Source organism: Furipterus horrens, unplaced genomic scaffold (assembly GCF_987537825.1).
Source record: "Furipterus horrens unplaced genomic scaffold, mFurHor1.1.pri manual_scaffold_9, whole genome shotgun sequence".
Taxonomy (NCBI): domain Eukaryota; kingdom Metazoa; phylum Chordata; class Mammalia; order Chiroptera; family Furipteridae; genus Furipterus; species Furipterus horrens.
The window spans coordinates 39,821,363-39,838,819 of record NW_028327179.1 but is presented as its reverse complement, the minus strand read 5'-3'; the positions used below and the strand labels follow the sequence as shown (position 1 = coordinate 39,838,819).

Genomic DNA, 17,457 nt, shown 5'->3' with positions numbered 1-17,457 from the left:
AATAGACAATGCGCACTTTTCTTTTTGATTGGCTGAAAAAGGTTTATGTTTGCCTCAGGTAACCTATGTTAATGAAAAAATAAAATCAATACCCTAAGTAAATTACATTGTTCAGAAAGCTTGTTTTCTATTTACTATCATTAAGTGTAGCAATCAATGTGACCGACTCCTGAACAATTCTTCCACATAAGGTAATTGATTGATGTAAGCAAATTGTAGTTACCCAACCACTTTTGGGTTTAAGAATTTGAATTGAGGTGTTTCTGGCCAATGAGATGTGAAGGAGGGCTCTATGAAAGGTTTCTTTGCTCCTAAGAAAGAGACATAATAAATGATGGTCTTTCATCCCTTTACATTTCCTTTTCTGTATATGAGCCATGAAACTGTCCCAGCCATCTTGGTACCAACCTGAGGATAATGCCAACATCAAGAATGGCAGATGAGATAGAAAGAACTGCATTCTTGATCACATCATTAAACAGATAATATTCCCATCTCCATATAGTGTGAGTGAGGGAACGATGAACACTGGAGAAAAATATAGGGTGACTCTGGCTGGTGTAGCTCACTAGGTTGAGTGCCGGCCTGTGAACTACAGGGTCATTGGTTTGATTTCCAGTCAGGGCACATGCCTGGGTTGCAGGCTAGGCCTCCAGTTGGGAGCTTGTGAGAGGTGACTTATAAATGTTTCTCTTGCATATCGACATTTCTCTCCCTCTCTTTCTCCCTCCCTTTCCCTCTCTCCAAAAATAAATAAGATAAAATATTAAAACAAAAATAGGGTGAAAATGTGTTAGGAAGAGCCTTCAATTTCCTCAGAAATCAACAACTGCCAGAAGTGTATAAGCCAGTAAGAAATATGATGATAGTTATTTTTTAAGAGATAATATTGATGGTCATGGTGAATAAATTAGATAGAGAGAAAATGGAGATTCTCTTTTATACAATAAACCCAGCTAAATAATAGTATTATCACTTATACTGGAGGAAGATATTGAAACGTTTGCTACCTTATCTGCTGGGCCGGTCAACTGAAGATTTTGTTGGAACTGCATCACAGCTCAGCCTCTCTTTGTCTAACACAACTTCTTTAGTGACCCTCTCACATGTGTTGATCCCAAGAACACTACATTAAAAATATCCTACACGTTAATCTCCACCTCATAGTTAGTTCTGGGGGAATTCAACATATAACAAAAGAGTTGGGAAGGGTAAATATAAGTCCATATCCATGTCTTTCCTTTTTAATGGGATCTCTTTTGACAGGTTCTAATAGTTCCATTTTGGTCTAGTGTTAGGGGAAGGGTATATCAAATGAATGTGCATATTTGTCCCAAATGTGTATATTTCTTTCTAGAGAGAAATCCACAAGGCATTTCTTAACTAAGAGTGGCCTTACAGATCACATTTAGAAAAGCTTCTTAAATTGTGAGGTATCACATCTCCTATGATATATACTTATACTTACTCTTAAGTCTATTATTATGTCCATATAGAAATAGTCCTGCTCAAAATAAAGATTAGAACCTTATTTTTCTTATCTAAATGTCACAGAGTTAAAAAAAAAAGAAGTCTACTTAATTTTTACTCTCTGTATTGTGAAAATGTCCTAAAGGTCTGGTTTTGACTGTCTTCTTATATAGTAGTTTACCCATCAAAGTTTATTGAGCATAGAGTGGTACATCCATTGTAGAAAACTCAAAGTTTATTGTGAACAGAGTAAAGATAATATGAAGAGTATCATTAAATAGTTACTTCTAACTTAGATTTGTACACAATTTTTCTATTATTTATGATCATTCTCCACTAAAGGCTTCTGGGCAATATGAAATAATAATGGCTACTTTTCAATAGGCACAAGTCTGGTCTGTACAAAAACTTTATTATTTTTTCTTAATTTCCCAGAAGAAACAATCATCCTGAATAACCAACTGAACACTAGCTTTAAAAAAATCTTATAACCAAGGATTTACAAAAGAAAGCATGTCAAGACTGGTAGAAAGCACAGAGTCATGGAAAGAACTGGTCCTGCTCCCATGGATGGGTGGTGGCTAAAGTTCCAGAAGGATATCTCAGCTGTGGAGGGTTCCCCCTGAAGAGCACGTTGTCTCAACCCCATCTTTCTTGGATGGAGCACTCCCCTCCATATGACGTCAGCCTGAAGGGAAGCAATAGCTGCTACCTCTGGACTCCCTTTTTACCAACGCTGTGGAACTTACATCCTGCTATGGAGTCAGCTGTGTTGGTTGGAGTGTAGAGGTCTTGGCATACACAAAAGTTATTTGTGACTAATTTTTGTGGCTTTGGGTCAGGGTCATCCTCCACTTTCCCATGAACCTGACTGGCGCTTCCCCCTCACAAGACATACATATGCCAGCCCCACCTCTGGACTCCTGTGGGCTCAACCACCTGACTCCTGGTTAGTCTACACTGCTGAAGACTGGGAAAAATCCAGGACAGACTGAACTGTGTAGCTCTGGGGTGGGGGCCATGCCCCCCACCCCCATTCCTCTAAGCCTGACCAGCACCTCCTCCTCCTCACAGAAGATCCACTAGCTCCATCCTCCTAACTCTTGAGGGCTCCACCATGTTGAACTCTGGCTCATCCCAGCAGAATCTGGGAACAGACTGAATTACATGGCTCAGGATATGAGTGCCTGAGCAGTGCAGAACTCTACCTTCACATGGCCATATCTCGGTCTGGTTGGGCCTATTAAACTATGCTGACCTCATCCTAATGACTCCCTGAAACCCTGCCCAATGACAATGGTGTGCAAGCATACAGCAGGTGACATCTACACTTGAAATACACAGGGACTTTTGCTGAGTGGCCTCAGATTCAGAAGTGACACCAAGTTAAGCATATATCAATCTGATAAACACCACTGGAAATCCTAGCCATAGCAATCAGACAAGAAGAAGAAATAAAAGGTATCCAACTAGAAAGGGAAAAGTAAAACTCTCATTATTTACAGATGACATCATACAGTATATGAAGAACCCTAAAAATTGCATCGAAAGAGTATTAGAACTGATAAATGAATTCAGTAAAGTAGTAGGATACAAAATAAATATCCACCAATAATGAATTATCAGAAAGGGGAACTAAGAAAATAATCCCATCCACAATTGCTTCAAAAAAATACCTAAGAATAAATTTAACCAAGGTTGCAAAAACCTGTACTTGGAAAATTATAAGGCACTGAAGAAACTGAAGAGAAAGAAATAAATGGTAGCACATATTGCATTCATGGATAGGAATAATTAACATAATTAAAATGTCCATACGATCTATAGCAATCTATAGATTCAATGCAATTCCTATCAATATACCAATGGCATACTTCACAGAACTAGGACAGGTATTTCCAAAATTTATATGGAACCACAAAAGACTATGAATAGCAACAGCAAGCTTGAGAGAGAAGAACAAAGATGGAGGTATCCTGCTACCTGATATCAAACTACACTATAAAGCCATAGTAATCAAACAGCATGGTAGTGATGTAAAAATAGACATATAGATTGATGGAATATTTTGTTCCAGAAACAAATGGTCCAGAAATAAACCAATACCTTTATAGTCAATTACTACTGGACAAAGGAGGGAAGAACATACAATGGGGTTGTATAGCCTATTCAATAAATGGTGTTAGGAGATTGGACAGATAATATGCAAATGAATCTAGACCAGTTCCTTATGCCAAATACAAAAATGAACTCAAAATGGATTAAAGAATAAAATGTTAGACTTGAAATCATAAAAATTCTAGAAGAAAACATAGGCTGTAAAATCTTGAACATTTCTCTGAGCAATATTTTTTCTGATATATTTTCTTGGGAAAGGGAAACCAAATAAAAAATAAACAAATGGGACTGTATTAAACTAAAAAGATTTTCTACAGCAAAGGAAACCATTAACAAAATGAAAAGACAATCCATTGAAAGGAAGAACATATTTTTCAATGATACATCTAATATAGGATTAATATCCAAAACTTATAAAGAACTTATACAACTCAACACCAGCTAGATAAACAATCCAATTAAAAATGGGCAAAGGACCTGAATGTACACTTCTCCACAGAGGATACACAGATGGCCAGTAGATATATGAAAAAATGTTCAATGTGACTAATCATCAGAGAAATGCAAATTAAAACCACAATGAGATATCACCTAACACCTGTCAGAATGGCAATCTTTAATAAATCAACAAACAGTAAGTGCTGGTGAGGATGTGGAGAAAGGAAAACCAACCTTTCTGCACTGTTGGTGAGAATGCAGACTGGTGTAGCCACTGTAGAAAACAGTATGGAGTTACTTCAAAAAAATAAAAACGAAACTGCCTTTTGACTCAGTGAGTCTACTTCTTAGACTATATCCTAAGAAACTCGAAACACCAATTTGAAAGAACAGAAGCACCCCTATGTTCATTGCAGCATTATTGACAATAGCCAAGATTTGGAAGCAGCCCAAGTACCCACTAGTAGCTGAGTGGATAAAAAAACGGTGGTACACTTACACAATGGAAAACTACTTGACTATAAAAAAAGAAGGAAATCTTACCCTTTGTGACAGCATGGATGGACCTGGAGAGCATAATGCTAAGTAAAATAAGCCACTCAGAGAAAGACAAGTACCATATGATTTCACTCATATGTAGAATCTAATGAACAAAACAAAGTAAAAAACACGATAGAAACAGACTCACAGAGAATAGACTGACAGCTGTCAGAGGGGATGGGGGCTGAGGGGCTGCGTAAAAAAAGATGGAGTAAGTAAAAATTTTTAAAAATGCTCATAGACAGACAATAGTATAGTGATTACCAGAGCAAAAGGGGGGTAGGGGAAGGTAGAAAAGAGTAAAGGGGAGATAAATGGTGAGGAAAGGAGACTTGATTTGGGGTGGTGAACACGCAGTACAATATACAGATTATGTTATGTAATTGTACCTGAAACCTGTATAATTTTATTAACCACTGGCACCCTAAGAAACTCAACAAAAACATTAAAAAATAAAAATTTCCCAGAGGAAGAAATTCCCAACCAGTCACTCATGACTCAATTATGTGTTATATATTGCTTTCACTCTAAGGAGTACAAAGGACATCTTTCAGTGCCACAGAGTCCCAACATGTGTGGTTTCTTATACAGAGGAGTTTGGATTTTTGCTGAGGGGCACTGAGCCAATGCAAACCATGTAGGCCTAAACACTGCTAAAGTACAGCATCTTGACACTTACTTGCTACTGTGGAGTACCTTTTAACACTGGAGTGATTTATATAAATGTTAAAGGTGGATGCCTACATAAAAATAAATTCATACCTTTACATGCATAACCCATTTAGGAATTATACATGCTATAAAAATATAAAGAACTATCAGTTAGGCTGAAAATATCTAGTATGGCCCTTAATTTTATGTGTTCAAATAACCATTTACTTCAGTAACATCATAAGATAAATCAGTATTTCATAAATATTTATTTTATTAAATATTAGTACATTTCAAGCATGGAATATGGCAAAAGAGAGATTTGCTTAAAATAGTCACACAAGGAAATTGTGCTATCAGTATTTATTTTAAGCAATGATCTAATACACTCAGTTCAGATAAATGGACTTTTTTCTTCCAATCCCTAAAGGCAGAGAACAGCACAAGAATAAACTCCCTTAAAAGTATGAACTGCATTTTGCTAATACACTAAAACTGAGACATACTTAGGAAAATGTTGTTAGTTCTGTAATAATATCTCTTAAAGCAATACAGCAAAATTGACTAAGCTTTCTTTTGTGCTCTTTTTAAAAAGATTCAACCCCTGCTAAGATAGTTACTGATGACTAAGGTGTAGTTGATATCATCAATAGGCTTTACTAGAAGTATGAGTCCTTATACAAAATTCCCAAAGTAAAAACACCCTCATAAAAATAAATGGAATGGAGAATGGCAAGATTTTCAAATTCTAGCACAAGCAACTCTTTATTTCACTTTACTATAAACAACATCCAGGCTATAAAATAATTATTTATTTAAAATAAGATAAATTCTGTGCTTCTAACTGTGCTTGGATTAAACAAGTCAAGAACAACTACCAGTACTCTTTTAACCACCATATTTTTTCTGGGAATACAGATTACATGAAATATATGGACAAACATTTGCAATTGAATACTATTTCATTATCAAATCTGAGCTTTCATAAGAAGTAACTCCTTTTCCTTCAGTGGACCTCAGTCCGAAATGTGTGGAAAAGTTAAAAGTTAAAATGATTAAAAAGCAAAAGCCATTGTTTCTAATGCAGACATTAATTAAGCAATATTAATATATATGGATAAATATTTTCCCTGTGTAGACTAAAGCGCTGAATGCTGATAATGTTCAAACAACTGAACAACTAATATTTAGTTATTAAAAGCATCACAAAATTACAGAATTAAGTTAAAGTGGTCTTGTGCGTGAATGCTAATGAAGCTTCACAGTCTTAATATACCTCAAACAACTCTTTCTGAATGGGAGGAATTCCCTATTAACCTGAAAACTTGCAATGACTCCAGTACTTCTTTTGGAATACTTCTAGAAAAGAAGAAAAATAAGGGGGGAAAAAGGTGCTTCATAGATGCAGAATAGTTCATGTAGTATGTTTTCTCATCTAGTCTTGGTATCTATCTTTGCTCACGTAGATATTGATATTTGCTAAAGTACTAGCTATTAATTATAAGACTCAAAGTATGGCACCTTTCCTAGGGGTATCACAGTGCTAGTTGAAAATGTAAGATACAGCAGCAATTGCCTTTTGCATTTTGAATAAGTAAATATTTCCCTTAAGTGATAAAATTGTTCTTAATGATCCCAAAGTTCAGGTATTATTAATTTTCACTATCTGAGCATGATTGGGCCATAGGAGAAAGCTGGTCAGATATAAAATGGGAATGAGAAAAAGTGTGCTGTTAAATTGCCAGCATAGTCACACTATCAATTTTAAGTTTGCCTATTTGTTAACTGAAAGTTAGTAAATATAATTTTACAAAAACTGTTGTGGATATAAATGTTAACACTTGATCAATAACCCATTTGCCAGCTTTTCAGTCTAAAACTTTGCATTTTTACTATATAATATACTATTTACTACTTTTAATGCTTTTCATTCATATTTTCAAAGCTTATGGTATTATTCATTCTAAACAAAGAACATGTATATGTACTTAAATCCATAAAAATCTAAAACATATATCAAAGGCAACATGTTCTTTTTGACAGGTATGTGATCTACTACATTTTGACACTAAGTCACTTAAAACAAAGTAGAGAAAAAGAAGGAAATAGATGAAAATAAATGCATCTAGTCAACTATATATAAACAAACTGACCTTCTTAAAATTTTTGTTTAAGTCAACCAGACTAAGCAGGAAGATGTGGTCCTTGGCTCCCAGGAGCAGCCTGCCCCTCTCCTCATCTAAAAGAATTGTTTGGAAATCCAGTCCTTCTGATGAACCCAGAAAGGGAATACAGCTATTTGAAAGCAGCAAATCTATGGGAAAGTAAAAGAAGAACAGAGTGAAAGAAAAATTCTTAATCAGTACTATGTATATTTACTTCAATACATACATTGTCCCACTTGATAAATGCATAAATATAGCATAAAGACTCCAATTTTAATATATGCAAACAATATAGTCTTAGCACATATTTAAAAATATATATATAATTATTACATTTAACTTATGAAAAATGGATGGTATTAAAATGAATGTAAAACATGTTGACATAAAAGAAATTAAATTCAAACTATTTTACAACCCTATGTTCACCTTGTAAACTATAACTAATCTACTTAAGTCATAAAAGGACTGTACTAATATTTGCAAATTGATTAATCAATATATGCAAAGTAAGCTTCAAACTAAGTGTTTGGTAAAAACTCATAGCATTCCTTCCCTTCCTAATTTGATAGTATTTAGATTGATTGCCTGTGTTTGGGAAATTACACTGCACCTACGTCATATATTCAGAAAGAAGTAAACAAAGAGGTTAAATAAAAATTTTAAAAAGTGGGTTCTGAAAGAGATATGATCCTAAACCCATAATGGAAGCAGAATTTTAAAGCAGGATGGGGCCTTGAAAATCAATTCATACAAATTCATGATTTTATAAATGCATGTATTTCATTCCAAAAAAGTTAACCACATGCCCCAAAGTCACAAAATTATGTGGTGAAAAAGCCGATAATACAACCTCAATGTCAGTCTCCATTTCTCTTTGACACATCTATAGGTCCTCATTTTTTATTTTATTTATAATTGTGATATAGACAAACGCTTATTTAACTTTAGGTATGGGTTTACAGGAACCCAAATCTTTCCAGATTTTACCCCAAATCCTTATCATACCCTCTAATTTTCTACAACTCTAGATTATTAAAAACCAATAATATTGGTAATAATACCATTCATCACTTATTAAAGTCCATTATGTGTTACTGGACTTCATAACAAAATCATTATTTTCAAGTAATTCATTATTAATTGATGAGAAAGATAAAAAGATATGTCTCAGAAACGGCATCTAAACATACTTCTAAAATGTATCAATGGTAGTTTCAACCTCTGTAAAATGGATATTTGAGTCTCTTAAATTTAAAACTTGTATATTCCATCCACAGACTATGGGCTTTGTTATTATTTAATATTTTTAAGAATTCCTTTCACTTTCTTTTCTAATTTACAATGAGTATATGCTATTTCCCATAGTCACTGAGATAGATTCTGTCTTAGTTTTGACAAACCAAAAGGCTGTATGCTGAAGAAGATATGATACTATCAGAATTCTCAAGTGAATGTAGCTTCACCGAACATAAATATCTTATTGATATTTATGAATCATGCTTTGTGTGCATTGGATGAAGTGTGAACTCTATACTAATTATTTTTCTATTAAGCTAAATAAAACGTTAGTAGCTTTTTAGACTAGAAACACAATGGAAAAATATATTTTAGCATTTCCAAATGCAGTAAAACTATTTTTGCAGGGCTATATCCAAAAAATAGTCCATACTTATTGTAAAGCAGAACCAAGGAGAGAAGAATGGAATGGAGAGAATAGATAAGATAGATATGATCTAAAGCCTTAACAACCGAAAACATTACACACAAACCTTTATTCAATTAGGCAGTTTTGTATCTTCCTTCCATGAGATTTCCCCTTGTTTAACAAAGAATGAAATGAGCAAAATGGAAAGTATGTAAGGGGATTTCAAAGAGTATATATTGACCCAATTTATAGAGAAAAGTAGGTTATATAACATAAATATTTGTTATTTCAGGTGTCCATGGATAACAATCAACTATGTTGAACCATGCATTGCATGTTAATTACAAAATGGAGCATGGTTAGCCTAATGAGTAAGAGTAGGAGCTTGAGGTCCATACCACCTGGATCATCACATCATGGACACAACCCTGGCTGTGTGATCTAGGACAAGAAAATTAACTTCTCTGTTTCTTAGTTTTCTCATCTATAAAATGGAGATAATAATAAAATCTATGTAACAAATGATGTATGTGTGAGGAATAAATGAGTTAATATATAAAGCATTAGAATAGCACCTGGCACACAGTAAATGCTATGTAACTATGAGTCATTAAAATGATGATGGTTTATTTTTTTTAAATCTATGCAAAATCTATAAAAAGAAATTCATAATATATCCCAACTCATATAATTCTCATGAGGTAATTTATATAAAGCTCTTAGAACAATGCCTTGAAAACAGAAAACGTTCAATAAATATTAACTTATTTTGAACATAATTTTTAAACTCTAGTCTGGACCAAATAAGTTCTATTAAAGAAAAATATTATCTCATCACCCATTAAGCTTGGCTTATGGAGATTAGAACATCACTATTTTTTTTAATATTGAAATAATAGTAAAAGGATATTCAGTCCACAAATATATTTTAGAATCTAGTACATGTTGGGTATTAAGCATGTACTTAAGGTTGTGGAATGACTGACTCCTGCCTAAAGGGGCTCACAGATCAATGTGCAAATAGATATGTATATAAAATACAACATAAGTGAAATAAATTCTAATAGGAGTATATATAAAACATCAATAAATCTTTTTAATAATTAATAGTGCATCACCTTACAAAAGGTAGTTATATTTGAGAATGGTCTTGAAAGACCTATAGAAGCTTTACAGGAAAGATGTAAAGAAAATTACATTTTAGGCAGAACACCACTAGAATGTACAAGGGCATGCATATATCACCATATGTTGCAGTGACACACTGTATTTTTCCCACTTCTCCTATTCTGGAACGTGAGTTCCTCTGGGGAAAAGACCACGTTGTAAACTTACCTTTGAATCCCCAGCACCTAGCTTGGAGTCAGATAAACTAAGTACTTCATAAATATTTGTGGAATTGAAGCAGTCTCTTATGCTGGCACACAGAGAATTTGTGAATTAGCGAGACATGAGGCTGGACATAAGGCAACCTCCAGGTCATCAGAGCCTGAGGTGGCAGGCCGGGGAATTGGTTATTATAGAGTAACTGGAAGCCACTAAAATATTTCATGCAGAAAAGTGACAAAGACTATAAATGAGTGTCAGAGAAGAAGTCTGGCTGTAGTGTTCAGGATGGATGGGAATCAGGAAAGGTGGGGGCAGGGAAACTACCCGGAAGTTTCTGATGGATGGTGAGTCCTGAATCATGGCAATGCCAATGGGAGAAAGATGTTTCAGAATCTTGCATTTCATTTTTTGTTTCCACTTATACAGTGAGGAAAAGAAATATAAAGTTGACGTAGTCTGTTGCTTTATTTTCTTTTACCATCACAAATTCTATTGGATTCAATTTCAAACAAATATGACAAAGAAAAACAGCTGCAAAAATAGTGACTACCCTGATGTATTATCATTTCAAAATGATTTAATGTTGCCTTGTGACAATGTTAGCATCAAAATGATTAAGGCATGCTTTGCCAATCCTTTGTAGCCAAACTAAATAATTAGACTTAGGCATTACAAATGAAAATTTCTCAGGCTGACGCACACATTTTGTAAAGACCTTGGGACAGGGATTGGAACAGGTTCCCTCTTCCCCCAGCAGTTTATCTCTTGCATTTCTGCCAAACCAAGCAAAGTGATTTTTGTTTCCACAGGATCATCAACTAAAAGCCAAGGGGTAGGGGGGGAAAGGTTAAATTCAGAGCCTGCATCTTAACACCTAGAGCTAATACACTCCCAGGAATTCAGGAATCAGACCTGAATACTGGCTCTGGAGCCTGCAAATTCATGAAAGTTAAACATTAATACTTTGGTAATATATTTCAGAGCTTTATTTTTTCTTCTTTTAAATGGCAATTCTCAGATGATATTTAAAGATTGTCCACAGTTTATAATCCTTTTGAACAGGAGCCCTGTAGATTTTTCCCCCTTGGGTGAGTGTGTTGCTTCTCACATGCCTTTCAGAGGAGGCCTGCTCTGCTCCTACGTAAGCAGCCCCACCTCCCTCAGATGACAGCAGCACTCAGCTCTGCCATAAATGCACGCTTTGTTCTGCCCACCTACCTGGTAACTCCTTCTAACTGTTCTTTTAGCAATTCATTGTCCTGTCACCTTGTTCTCAGTTTCTAGTCTAATTCAATCGCCCAGACCCTCAAATTCCCACTCTTGTTCTAGCAATACACTCTTGGAAAATGTACAAACTGAGTCCTTCTGAAATCTGGAAATGATGCAGATGATGAATTTTAATTAAATGATGACAGACAATAAATCATTACAGAGCAACAGCATGGTTCTGAGGATCCAAAACCCTATAAAAAGCATGATATTTTCATATGTTTGTATGGATGTTGTGCATTTTTCTAAAGAGTATGTCCAGAGTTTCATCAACAACTCCTGATATCTTACCAAAAGTCACAGGGAAAATTCTGGTGTTTCCCACATATAGTTAATAACTTTACTTAGAATAATTTCTCATTTCTAGCAAAAGAAAGTGAGTCACTGCCCACATAAAATTTGAGTTTTGAAGGCAAAGGCTGACTCATCTAAGATCACCAGGCACACTGCACATGCCACAAAGACTTATAACAAGTTCCACTCTCATGGATTTTATAGCCCAGTGCAAAGGAAATGTTCATCCATAATGAAAATTAAAGTATACTTTTGACAAAGTGTATATTTAAAGTGGTAGACTTTTAAATATCTTTAACAGTAAAATGGAAAGAACTTCCAATCTGTATTTTTTTAGCAAGCCAAATGATGCTACTTCATTTCTCTCATCAATATATGTGAGTAGAAAAACCAAATGATTACTAAGCTCCTTCAACACTGGAGTTCAATGGCATTAGAACCCTATATTTAACTTTGTTAAAGTTGAGGATGTATCAGGTGACAAACCGTCATTCACCTATCTGTGGCATTGCTTTGTTCCTTGGAACAGGTAGCCTCAAAGCTTTTGGAAGAACAGGAAATATAGTACAAAGCAACTAGAGCTAAACGAAGATCATATCAATGATCCTGTCTGATGTACATGTTACCAATTCAGTGAAGTCCAGAACAGTTAAGTTGGCTGCACAAAACCAATCTGCTCTTAGTGGTGGAGCACAGTGACAATAAGTCTAATGTCACAGCCAGATGCCCCTCCATGTGAGGGGAAGGCTAAAAATCCCATAATGCTTGCTCCCATTTGAAATAAATGTTTGTTCTGAAAAGAATTCTTTGTATCTCCCTTTAGTGTCTCAATACAAGTGTTCATTCGGCCTGAAAAAACATCTGACCTGATGGTTTACATTCTTCCTCTTCACCCCAGAAAGGAAAGGAGTGGTTAGTTACTTTGAATCTAATAAATTTAAGATTAAGAAACAAAGACTTCCTCAATCTTTGTTAAATGAAGGCGATCCCATACACTTGAAATCTGCATTTATTGCCAGAAATCCTGAATTGCGTGGAGGTGACAGGTTCTCTCAGAGAAGGCTATGTAGCTAAAAAATGGCTTCCCATAGTCTTAAAAGAACACTTAAGAGGAAGATTTTTTTTTTTTTTTTAAAGAAGAAAATCAAAGTTATTAAAGGCAGAACTCCACGGGGTAGAAAGAAAATCGCCCTTGGGAAAGTCAATTTCCAGTCTACTCCAGTGTGAGGAGAGAGAACTTTCTCAGCAGAGATAACTTACAACCCAAACTGGATCCAGCTCAAAATCCAGTCGCCCTTCCCTCCAACTCAAGATATTCAGCACCAATTCTTGCCCCACTCGCTCCTCTTTTCCCTCAAGGAAGCAGCCATTATATCAGTAATGCAGTTCTGAGGTTTCTTAAATACAGTCACATCTCCAGTGTGTTTTCTGTAAAGCTAAGTAAAAAAGAAATTTCTATTCCTCCCTCCGTCATAAATTCAGCTTCCCTCCCTCATCTTTGAATTCCCAGGGCTTTCATGCTGCCTGTTAGTATCCAAAAATTCCGTTTATGAAATTCATTCTTCCCATAGTTTCTATAAATGTTTTGGCTACCAAAGCATTTCCCCCTCTACACCCCCACCAAAGGGGAAAAAAAAAAAAAAAGCCTATTCTCAGTTTGGATCAGGAATTGAGTATAGAGAGCAAACTGTTCATTCCAAAATGAAAATTAGTCCCCAGTGTTGTGGCTCATTGAGTCCCCCTGTGAATTTGAAGTTGTATTTTTTTCTCTAGCTTGGGTTCAAGGCAAAGAATGAATTCTCTCTTGGATTCAACCTTTCGAAAATTAATTCATTTTAAATTGGCCTACCACTTTCAATTGATTTTCTGGGCCTTGAGATCATATGGAAAGATTTTGGTTATGTCCACCTATGAAAATTACCAATTAACCTCTATATGCAGGCATGAGCAATGGAGGTTTACAGTTATGAGTACACGAAACAATTTATTCTTGAATTAATATTTATTAATTATTGTTTATTTTCCATACAAACAATAGTAAACCTACTTCCTACTTTTGACCACCCCATATATATATTTAGTCTCCAGAATTAATTGATCAAACATTATCAAGTATATAAAGAAAAATATTATTTAAACTTAAAATCTCTACAAAGGACTGCTTCAAAATTACAGGTGCATATTACAGCATCATTATACTTTCCTAGGTGAGAAGTCCAACCATGTTTTCTTTCTGCAAATGCAAGTCCCAATTAGAAGAAAATCAATAAATAAAATTCTCATTTAATCTTCTGCAATGGAATGTTGGAGACCATTTGGCTCATTAGGTCTTAGATCATTATCTATGTCAATAATAAATCAGATTATAGCACATAGGGAAACATAAATTAGAAACAAATAGAGCCTATTGTATCATCAGAGCTGTGCTCTTACTAAGACAGGATGTGGAGTAGGTGTGTAGCAATTTTACCCTGTCACATTTCCACCTACATCCATGCTTTTAAATCACAGGTTTATTCTTACTTGGCTAGCTTTTGATAATAGATATTTTATATAATCCATCACATACAAGATTCACAGTTTATAATTATGAGAACTTTTAAATTCTTACTTTGAACAGGAAGGAGTTTTGCTATGATAATTCTTCCTATTGACATATTTAAAAAGTTATCATTATAAATACCTAGTACATTTCCAGGAGAACAATGTGATAATAGAACAAACTTCCTCTGAAATGGTTGAGAGGATAATTCAGGGGAAGATTGACTCTACTTTGACAATTATTTTTCAGTTCCCTTCGAAACACTGAGAATGTTTCCCTTTTCAAATTTCAAGGCATTAAAAAAATTAAAACACCATGTCACAAATGAATATGGATTTGTTTTCAATCAAGTATGTGTATTTAATTTTTTTTATTGTCGACACTATTCCAGATGTCCCCCATTTTCTCCATTTGCCCACCTCGACCCAGCGTCCACAACCCCTCCCTGGGCCTTCACCACACTATTGTCTGTGTCCATGGGCTATGCATATATTCATGTATGTTCTTTGACTAATCTCTTTCAGTCCCCCTCCCCACCGACCCCCAGCCCTGTGAGATCTGTCAGTCTGTTCCATGTATCCATGCCTCTGATCCTATTTAGCTTGTCAGTTTATTTTGTTCATTAGATTCCACATATAAGTGAGATCATACGGTTTTTATCTTTCTCTGACGGGCTTACTTCACTTAGCATAATGATCTCCATGTCCATCCATGCTGTTGCAAAGGGTAAGAGGTTTTTTTAATATACAGCCATGTAGTATTCCATTGTGTAAATGTACCACTCATCCACTGATGGGCACACGGGCTATTTCCAGATCTTGGTTATTTTAAATAATGCTGCTATGAACATAGGGGTGCATATACTCATTCTGATCGATGTTTTGGGATTCTTAGGATACATTCCCAGAAGTGGGATCGATGGTAGAGTCATATCTTAATGCACCATCTACTGTTGATTCTAAAAAGCAAGATAAAGGTGACTGGAGCAAATAATTCCTCAAGTTGAGATCACCACAAATTAATTTACAGCACAAAGAGTTATGAGAATAACTGAAAAGATAGCAACATTTAAAAAATATTACTTAAAAACTATAATAATCAAAGTTAAGCATATGCATAGCAAAAAAGTAATGTTAAAAGGCCTATATAAGCCCATGTGTCTCCTTTCTCATCCTCGGTCCACCCCAATCTAGCCCTCATATTAACACATTCAGCTTATTTTCTATTCATTTTCATATTTATACATAATATGTATATACCATCTTTTAAAATGTCATTTTCAGACATTTCCATTGAATTTCTGTTTACAGAAGTTGAGAACTTTGGCTTATTTATGCCAACTCTCTTTCTAACCAAGCTCATGGCATTATAATATGTCCATCTTTATAAACACATATTAAATCATTCCAGTACTATTGCAAGGTAAATATTCTTTCCTATTTAGAAAAGTATTATTTTCTGATTGTTCTTTCTTTCTTGAAAAAAAAATAAAAGCGTTGCTGTTAATAATAATTTCCCAATAGTCACACTTGCTTATTTTTCTGTTCAAATATTTCCATACATTCTGAAAAATGTCTCCATAACATTTTCAAATAAAATTCTGTCAGTAATTTTATTTTTTTTCTTGGAGATATTCCTTTTTTTAAAAAAAGACTTTATTTATTTACCTTTAGAGAGAGAGGGGAAGGGAGGAGGGAGAACGAGAGGGAGAGAGATATCAATGTGTGGTTCCCTCTTACGCACCCCCAACTGGGGACCTGGCCTGCAACCCAGGCTTGTGTCCAAACTGGGAATCATTTCAGCAACCCTTTGGTTCACAGGCCAGTGCTCAATCCACTGAGCCACACCTGCCAGGGCTGGAGATATTCCTTTTAGGGCCTTTCTTTCTCTTTCTATAATCTGCACTGGCTGTCCTCTAGCCTGAAGAATGGCTATTTCATCTTCCTTCTACCTCTCTTCTACTATGAATCCCATCATTTGGAGATCCCATGTATTCCCCTTTGACTTATTTTCTTATTTTGGTGAACATATCTCCAGACATTTCCTAAGAAAGGTTTACTGAGACAAAGTTTGGAAACTTTCCATGGGTGAAAATGTTTCTAATTTACTTTTATTGCTAGTTGGGGCAACTACAGAATTCTAGGTTGGGCAGTGTTCATACTCAGAGCACAGAGGCATTATACACTATCTTCCAGCTTCCAAAGTCATGGTTAGGAAGGAAGTCTGATGTTACCTGTTTCCCAAGTCTTTGACTGTGTCTTGTATTTTCCTTGGTAGTTATTTGAATCACTGCCTCACTGTTTCTGTTATGGAACTTAAAATAATTGGCCTGAATATATCTTGGTTTTGTTGTTGGTTTTCTTTTTTTTTTCTTTTTTTTAATTCAATCTTTATTGTATTTGTTTTTCCATTACCATTTAGTCCTCTTATACTTCCTACCTCCCAGCAATCACCACACTGTTGTTGGTTTTCATATGTTTTTATTCATCATGCTGGGTACTCAGTGTGAACTCTGATCTGAGATTTAATTTCCATTCATTCAGATAATTTTTAGTTTGGCTATTCATTCAGAATAAACAGATGCCAATTATCTGTACAACTTTTCTCTCTGTTTTCTCCAGAAAGGTCCTCTGATCAACTGCCCAAGGAGGATAATCTTGGTACAGTGTACAGAGAATTTGCATCAGAATATGCACCACTTACAAGAAGGAGATTAAAAATACATCATAAAATAATGCTCTTCTGAAATTCAGGCAGTATTTATAGAACATAAATGAAATAATGTCTACCATAAGTTATTTTTGTCATAAATTATGAGTTCTCTACTGATGACTTCAAAATAGACATGCTTAAACCTCACTGCCTCTTCAAAGTTGCTGTTCAAATTTTCCAATAGCAAGCTCGATATTGTCATTTTCCTGCAACCATCTTATACTGCTTACTTTTATAATTCAATGACATGACCTAGACCCAGGTTCAGATTATCAGAATCA

The 17,457-nt window shown here is 35.0% G+C and overlaps 1 protein-coding gene across 2 annotated transcripts in view; it reads right to left on the bottom strand.

The window, feature by feature from the left end:
- The window catches only part of LOC150001634 (semaphorin-3D), a 204,866-nt gene that overhangs the window by 91,692 nt on the left and 95,717 nt on the right, over positions 1–17,457 (bottom strand). For both annotated transcript variants that reach the window (XM_090287278.1, XM_090287279.1), the window contains exon 3: positions 7,371–7,531. In XM_090287278.1, the coding sequence (XP_090143404.1) occupies positions 7,371–7,531 (161 nt within the window). The remainder of the gene's footprint in view (positions 1–7,370; positions 7,532–17,457) is intronic.